Source organism: Penaeus japonicus, unplaced genomic scaffold (assembly GCF_977035675.1).
Source record: "Penaeus japonicus unplaced genomic scaffold, GWHDUDI00000001_assembly GWHDUDI00000003, whole genome shotgun sequence".
Classification (NCBI taxonomy): domain Eukaryota; kingdom Metazoa; phylum Arthropoda; class Malacostraca; order Decapoda; family Penaeidae; genus Penaeus; species Penaeus japonicus.
Genome location: NW_028234405.1, coordinates 41,962,816 through 41,971,735, shown reverse-complemented (window position 1 = coordinate 41,971,735; position 8,920 = coordinate 41,962,816). Strand labels below are relative to the sequence as shown.

At 37.4% G+C, this 8,920-nt stretch overlaps 1 protein-coding gene across 3 annotated transcripts in view; it reads left to right on the top strand.

The window, feature by feature from the left end:
* Bap170 (Brahma associated protein 170kD) overlaps nt 1–8,920 on the top strand; it is a 58,915-nt gene extending 49,995 nt beyond the window's left edge. For all 3 annotated transcript variants that reach the window (XM_086532452.1, XM_086532445.1, XM_086532439.1), the window contains 4 exons: nt 1–1,636; nt 6,165–6,329; nt 6,543–6,631; nt 6,796–8,920. The exon at nt 1–1,636 is cut by the window's left edge and continues 194 nt beyond it. In XM_086532452.1, coding sequence (XP_086388578.1) covers nt 1–1,636; nt 6,165–6,329; nt 6,543–6,631; nt 6,796–6,913 — 2,008 coding nt within the window. In that variant the 3' untranslated portion in view covers nt 6,914–8,920. The remainder of the gene's footprint in view (nt 1,637–6,164; nt 6,330–6,542; nt 6,632–6,795) is intronic.

The window sequence follows — 8,920 nt, the reverse complement described above, 5'->3', positions numbered from 1 at the left end:
GGGAGACATACTGAATGGTGTGGTTGATAGAGAATTAAGAATCAGTGACAAGGGTCTAGAGTTTGTTAATCATGGACAGCAAGTGAAGGTTAATGGACCAGTGGCCACGAATGGACAGTCTAGTAATGAATCCACGCAGGGTGGCATTAAGAGACCTGCAACTCCTGATAATGCTCCAGCAAAGAGAATTGCTATTGAAGATCCAAGAGGAGCTCCTGGCATGGATAGTCGAATAACCTTATATGTCAGTCAAAATGGAAGTGAGAGTGGTGAAGTTATATCTCAGGGTCACCAGGTGGTCTTGAGTCAAGGACAGCAGGCTCCAGTGAATGCTGGCCAACCACAACAGATGGTTGTAAGTCAGGCTGTGCTTGCTGGGCAACAAGTGGGCACAACTCAGACGATGGTGACACCTCAAGGCCAGGTGATCCTCCAGCGGCCTAACACCCAGACTGGGGTCATTGTGCAGCAAGGTGGGCAGATCCTAACACAAGGCGCAGCTGCAGGGCAAGTTATTCAACAAGTCATCCAACAGGGACAGTCGGGACCACCACAGAAAGTGATCCTTCATCAGGGTCAGCTTGGGCAGGTGCTGGGTGGGCAAGTTATTCTTTCACAAGGTAGTGGTGGACAACACCAAGTGATGGTGCAAGGAGGTAATAATATTCAGGGACAAGTGATAATGCAGGGTGTACCACATTGCCAGGGACAAGTGTTTGTGCAAGGAAGTAATGCGCAAGGCCAATTTGTTGTGAGTGGGAATCAGAATCAAACTGTAGTGGTTCCAGGAACACAAGGACAACAGCAAGTTGTAGTGTCTAGTGCGCAAGGACAGACTATGATTGTTGCCGGAAATCAAGGTCAGCCTGTTGTAGTAAGTGGTCAACAAGGAGGAAGTGGGCAAGTGGTGGTGCCTGGCAATGTTGGAGGCACAGTCCTGCTGGCACCTCAACAACAGGGTTCCACAGCAAAGACACTTATAATTTTACCCAACCCAAAGATGGTTATCTCTGGTAACCAGCACCAAGGGGGCCAGAGCCAACAGCTGGTGCTACCGAGACAAGTGGCTGGTCAACAAGTTGTACAGGTAGTTTCATCAGGAACTACAGTACCTGTTGCTACTGTAACCAGTGCTATGAGAACAGTCAGGGCAGCCACACCAATAACAGACACACGTGCCACTCCAACTCCTCCCCCTGTCCAGTTTCAGAGTAATAATAGTAACAGTAATAGTAATAACATCAGTAGTAGTTCAACTACAGCAGTGTACAGTGTTCAGACACCAGCTTCCTTACCTGCTGCCATAGCACCTGCCCCGGCAGGTCCTACAGCTGTCCCAGTGTCTCAGACCTCTGTGAGTCAGGGGCCTCAGACACCCCATGTTCCTGCCCCGCAGGTGCTCTCCTCAGGTGTTGCAAGGCGCCCAGGAAATCCTAGTGGCTTACAGTACATATGTGAATGGCGGGGGTGTAACCAAGTGTTCAGCAGTGCAGGCCAAGTATATCATCATGCATGTAAAGTGCACTGCCCTCCTCACATCCCCGAAATACAGTGTGGATGGTCTGGATGTGATACCATGACAAGAAGGAGATTTAGTGCCATGACGCATCTTCACGACAGACACTGTAATGAGCAGGTAAGCTAAATGCTACTATTGATTAGTACAGTTTTTTTTTAATCCATTTAGTAAATTGGAAAATAAAGTGTGGGCTGTTCATAGTTTTCATTTATGTTAAGAATTGCTCAGTTTCCTTCTTAGTTGCATACTGTACTTGAATAGTTTAGTGAAGAAAGGAATAATGATATATTGACATAAATGTTTGAGATGGTTCACTTTGGGTTTAGAATGCACAAGCTTTTCCTCTTCTTTTTTCATGGCGAGTCATAACCCAGTCTAATTTATGTCATACATATTACTGATACTTGTTGATGTGGGAATGTCAAAAGTTTGAGACATTAAATGTCAGAAGAATCTACAAGCAAAAATAAATCTTTGCATAGACATGATAGAAAGTTATTGTTGATTGCCTCACTTACCATGTCTACCACCTGTATACCATATCCTGTCATTAATTTTATTTATGCTTTTTTTTACCCGTCCTATTAAACAATTTGGCTATATTATGTGGTTTCTAACATCTCTGAAATCAGAAGAAACAGTCATGGGAATATAACCTTTACTAAAAAGACAATGAGTAAAGTTTTTTTCTTAATTTTTCCAGTTTAAAAAGTGCATTCTTAATGTGGGGTGGATCAGAAATATTTGCTAGGAAAATTATATTTTTATAGCAATTAACTGTTCTTGTACCCCTTTCTTCATTCATTCTGTTTCCTCATCCCTTTATCATTTACACCCAGTCTCTTCATTTGCTTCATGGTCTATTTTTATTGTTATATCTCACGTTACAAGGTTATAAAAACAATAGTCATGGATGGTATTGGATAGATATAGGCTTGTGTCCTATTGTGGAAAGTTTTGATTGTTTAGGTTTGAGTTGGTGTCTGTTGGTATATTTTGTTGTCGCAGTCTTCTAAACTCTCTCACTATAGGATGGGAGTTATTCAAAAGTTTATATCATTAATTCAAGAGGTTAGTGCATTTTGATCTGTTTATATGATGCACATGCATATGTTGTTGATACCCTTTGACAATACACTTCATACATCATGAAACTTGTCTTCACTAATACCATATTGCTGCAGTCAGCTATATCTGGTCGTAACAAGTTATAGGGACTTTTATTCAGTCAAACACAATACTAAAGCATCAAAGGAATCTTGAAGGTGATACATTTATTTGAAAGAAGCTTATATGGTATTAGTTGTCCATTTTGTAATATTGATTGATTGATTTTGGTGGTTAAGGGGGACTTAGTTATTTGACCAGTGATGAGATTAATAAGAATCATAGTAAATTATGCAAATAGTGTTTTTTTCATTTGAAACTACAGAGCTCCTTTTTCTCGAATAGCACTTCATCTAGCTTGGCACAGATTGATTTGGTATGAAGTCCCATTCCTCCTGAAGTTGTAAAAAAAAAAAATATTAATTCTGATTTAATAGACATAATACACTGGCAGTTATTCGAGAAAATCTTAGAGAATTTATAATTTTGTGGTAACTGTTAACCCTTTCACTTCGACTTGTAGAAAACACACCCCACGCTGAATCAACAAGTTTTAGCCAAAACCTGAAGATAATCATCATGTACTATATATCAAATGTATACATAATCAACCTCTTCCTCTGTGCATGTGACAAGTTATTTACATGGGTTGGGAGGAGGGTGAGAAGAGTGACCTTGGTGAGAGAACTCAGTGACTCGGAGGACAAACGAAAACCGTTGAAGTAGTATGGTAGACTAATCATAATAAGTTTTATATTTTTACATAATGTTCCATAAAGAAATAATAGAATTATTGTTAGTAGGGCACATCCATACTTTCCCTGATATAGGTGAATCACTCCTATGTAATAATAATAATAATAGTCAAGTAAGCCAAAGTATCATATATGACATACATTCTGAAAGACGTCGTACAGTATCCGGAAGGAAAACACACTAATGCTAACATAACTTTGTCATGATGCATTATGCGCGTCCTCAGATATGTCACGAGCGTTGTGAGGACGCAGTATACGTGTCCTTGTGCTCAAAGAGGTTAAACAGTTTGTAAAAGAGAATACAAAATTATTACTGCTACTATAAAATGACATTAAATTATCCAATTTGTTATACCTATTCTATCTTTGTACTTTGTGGCTTAATGGAATAATCTTTGATTGTTATTCATGCTTATTTGCTTAGTACATAATACTCAATGAGCTACAGATTTTTTCATCTTTGTTTATATTCATGCAAGTATGAATTTATATTTATCTTCTAGAGTGGTACTTTAGAGCAAGAGGTCAGCAACTTGCGATGTGCCATCCCTCTATAGAGATAGTGCTTGCTAGAGACCGTAGATGGGTGCCATTCAAGGCTCTCTTTCCTGCTGGTGCTAGAAGAAAGTGGTGCCATCTAGGTTTTGGAAGCGAGTTGAAACCCATTTTGCTTATTCCCGCCGGCACTGTTCTGTCTTTGCATGGCTGCAATGCCGGGGCTCTCGAACGCATAGGCCTAAATCAATTATACGATTGACGGCGCATGCCGGCACCCGGCGCTATGCATATTACAAAAATCGCCATCTGTGGACGGCGCCTGGTGGTATCGGGTTAAGGAGGACAGTTGCTCCAATTTGCCTTTTGAGGGTTAAGGGTTTGAGGAAAGAATTAATCCCCTTGGCATTGACACTTGACAGTACATTTTGATTTCTCTGATTTCTACCATCTTATTTTGTGTGTTCTTTGAGGTTTAATTTGCCTTATTATTTCTTTCATCATTATCTGTTCACTTGCCAACATTTGTTGTACTGGATTTTTCAGTAGATGAATAGTATTGAATCTTTTTTTTTTGCTTTTGGTATTGTGTCACAATTACTGGTATATGAACAATGTGGATGTTAGGTGGTCGTTATCTGTTTTTCCTGTAGGAGGATACTTTGTGGTTTTGAGCTTTTGAGAAAGACCTTTGCTGGACCAGTTGTATGCAGGATGTTTTATGGGTATAAGTTGGGTAGTTTTATAGGTAAGAGGATTATTGATAAAACAAGGTTTCTTTGAATATTGAAAATACTGTTAGGATTATATACTGTATTAGAAATGAAAGCGAGATTGGGATGGTCCCCTTTACGCATTTTTGCAGGTGATTAGATGGCTGCTTGTTTTTTTATTGATATAAGATGATTATCTGAAGGATTAATTGGATGTTTTTGTCAGATAGGGATAGTAATAATATTGTTGAGATGGCCTGTCTTCAGAATGTCATGTTTATGTGAAATTAGTACCTTGGGAATGTTGCGTATGAAAAGCTTAGTGACAGTGGTTGACAATACTTTTTACTATTTTGTTTTTGATAAAATGTGGATTGCACTAATATATATATATATATATTTTTTTTTTGAATGAACAATAGTTGGCTTATTTATCATTATTATTTTGTTTTATTTTTTCTCATTACTGTTATATTATAACTCTATCATAATAATGTGATGTGCCAGTGATACCAGATTTATCATTTAAGGCCCTATATTTATTTTTTGCACTGGCTCTTCAAAAGTGACCATTATCCTACAATATTATTTTTTCCCATTTTGTTTATGATGATGCTTGCTCATCCTAATTCATAGAACACAATATTTTAGTAGAATTACTACTGTATGTTTGCTTCTAGGCACCTTTGATATTAAATTGCCATGGAATACACCTAGATGTTGCTCTGTACTATTTTAATAATGTTTGATAATTTAAAGTGCCTTTCTTCATCCTCGCCTTGCTAAAGGGATAAGATAAACATATATTTCAAAGAAGGGTTTATGCTGAAAAAAATGGAGAATTCTCACTCAAGTTTCCGTTTTTGGATCGGTTTTCTCTGACAGGTTTTGGTTAACTCCAGAAGGTACAATAATCAGAATTAGACATCTGGTTGTATCAAGGGGCATGGCTTTAAAAGAACTACTTTTCGGGTAACAGTGACAAGTGTCCACACCACACAAGCTACTTTTTTGTTTTTATATTTCTTTCACATCATTGACATTCTGGCTACTTCTTGTAAAACTAAATTGGTTTTCTTACACACAAGCCTTATATTTTGTGGTTACATTATTGTCGATGAAATGGATTGGGAAACACTAGATGATTATGGAAAGGTTGTCTAAAGCCGTATGTAATGTGATGATTTAGGCAATGAATATAATGTAAATGGCATGTAAATCTCTCGCCAAGACTTCTCTCCTTACTCCTTATATTAAAAAAAAAATCTAAAAGAATTAGAAATGCCAGTATCCTGTAAGTATAGCCTATTTGGGGATATCATTGGACAAAATCTTTAATAGCTTGATGGCAATTTTTTTTGTCATGCTTGTATGCTAGTTTAATGGTGATGAAAGCCAATTAAGATAAGTTTGATGTCCTATTTGTTGATGTTGATACGTTTGGGATATAGCAAAGGCATTCAGATTTTTTTGCAATGATGTATGGCACTTGACTTTTTCCTCTGTGCATTTGATTTCTCCCTTTGTGGATCTGATCTTATTTCAAGTCCTTCAACCCTTCGCATTTTCCAGTTATTACAGATCTTGGCAGTTAGACGGTCACAATTAGCTGCTACAGGGAAGACGGAGATACCCATCCCCCAAGCACCTCCACCCCACCCGGGATATGCACCTAATGCTGCCTTCCATGCCATCAAAAGACACGCTCTCGAAGTTATCAACCAGAGAGATGCGGTGGTAAGTTTGCTCTGTCTTTTTTGTGGGGTCCTCGTGTCAGGCACAAGGGAGAGCTCTCAGTTATGATGTCTGGATTATAGGAAAATTATCTCTTTTATGATTTTCTTTTGTCTACGTTTTGAATGATCTGTTGGTAACTGTTGCCTTTCAGTGGATAGTGTAGTCTTTTTTCAATTAATTTTGGATTTGATTGAATCTCACTTTTCTTTCCAGGAAAAAGAAGGGCCTGTAACAAAAAGTATTCGATTAACCTCAGCTCTGATCCTGAGAAACCTAGTCATATACTCTAATACCGGGAAAAAGTAAGTACAGAATATATATGTGTGTGAATTATCAGATTAATGTAATGTATGATAAGCTCCATTTTATCTTTAACAAATAATAAGTTGCATATTGTCTCTTAAAAATATAGTAAAACTAGACATTTATTGTTTAACATATCTTAACTGTGACATCTCTCCTTCAGGTTGTTGCGAGGCTTTGAGTCTGAGCTAGCAAATGTCGCCCTTAGTACAATGGAGTCATCACGAACAGTGGCTCAGATCCTCTATGACATCCGCCTTCCTGATCATCAGGGCATTTAAACTGCCAGATTCATCCGTGGACTTTTTAAATACCTATTGAACCTTTTAACTCACAAGTTAAGTGGAACCAACAGTCCTGAAGAAAATAAATGGCTGTTCTTTTGACTTGATTGTGAGGAGACTGGTCTGAGGGCCAACACAAGTGTTCAATGCTATCCACATTATGGTGTGTAAAACTCGCTGTTCACTAAAGTTGAGTGGTTTTGAGTGCGATTAAATGTCATACAAGAAGGAGTCCAAAAACTTGGGCACATTAAGCAGTGCAATTATTAAATATTCTTTCATTAAATTGCTTACAATGATGGGTAGTTGAGTAAGAATGAGCGTTATTTATTTTGTATTGTGCCAGTGACTAGGTGGAAGTTGAAATCCTTGCTTGTCAGAGACCTGCCTTGTAGTTTCTCATTCCTTATGTTAGAAATTTGCATTTAGGTCATTGATATCATTGTATGGAAGTCAAACTCTGTGGTATCATTTTTACTATTTATTTTTTAATTAGCACATTTCAAATTTTAAGTTTCAGAGCTTATGTAGATAATGTCCGGATGCAGTGTTTTACTGCCTAGATGGTAATTTTAATGAGTAATCTCAACTTGCTAAATTTTGCTCTATATGACTAGTTTAGCATGATGGTGGATCTGTCAGCACAATTTTGTAAATTTTGTACACAGTGTATAAATACCATAACTTCTGTACATGTAGACTGTAGTGGAAAGAAATTCTTCTGCTAAAAGCAAGTTAAAGACAAGTTTCCTCCAGTACACATGCTTAGGAGAGGCAGCTGAAGGCAGTGGTGCCGAGTGCCCACACAAGGTCCAGCCAGATGTAAATGGGTTTCATATGTAGATATATATATATGGACCTTTTAGAAAACCTGTGAAAATTCATAAAAGGAGAAAGTTGTGATACCAAATATATAAATCTTGTTTTTTTAATAGAAAACTTGAAATCTACGTGAAGACTAATTCTATTTTCTATCATTATTTGTAGAATCATAGATGGGTAGCATATTATTTTTTACCAGTTTAACATGTATGATGCAGACACTGGCCAATGAATAATGATTTTTTAATAATCGATTATGTTACTTGAGGAGCATATACTCTGTGCATCAAAATATCAGTTAGTTCAGATTATAAATTAGGTGAGGATACTTGTACATTTTTATCTATATTGTTATGCCGTCTTGAAATGGGATTCACTATTAAATCTCTGTACCTGAGTCACATGATACACTAATAAATCATTGTTTTGATGTTTAATGTTCTCAAAGTCAAGCCAGAAACCTGGTGTCACAAACTGTTAGAGAGACCCCAGTTAGTGGTTATAGCCAGGGCTTTTACAGTAACAAGTCTGTGTCCAGCCAGATCTGCTGCTGCCATTCATTTACTTGCATGACCAAAATGTTGAAACTTGGGGTTTTGTTTTGCACATGCATTGGCTAGATGTGTGTGCATCTGTGTGCGAGTGGTTGTATGTTTGTGTATGTGTGAATGATACATCACTATTTGTTATTGCTCACATCAGCACCATCCAGCTATGTTCATGTGCCATGCGTAAACAAGTGAATGTGGCCAAAAGGTTTTAAAAAAAATATCATCCCTCAGTCCAAGTTCTCTTTTTGCAACGGCATTCTCTAGTTCTTTCATTAGTGGGCGCTTGTGGCATCTCCCACTTGTTGACCATGGTGCTAACATGGAGGTGAGCTTGGCAGCAGCAGGAACAATTTTTCTTGCTCTTCATTTTGCCATTCCCAGTTGAATGTTTCTGTACTATACTTTCTTTCCTGATGCACTGAGCAGTGTCTTCTGTTTAATCATCTCGCCAAACAAAACATTTTTATTTTTGTTCTTCAATTATTATTATTATTATAATTATTATTACTGTCATCATTATTATTATTACTATTATTATTGTCATTGTCATTAATATTATCATTCTTATTTTTTTGTAATAAAATATTGTAAATGTTAATGGAAGTTTTCATCAATGAAAGTATGAAGACTG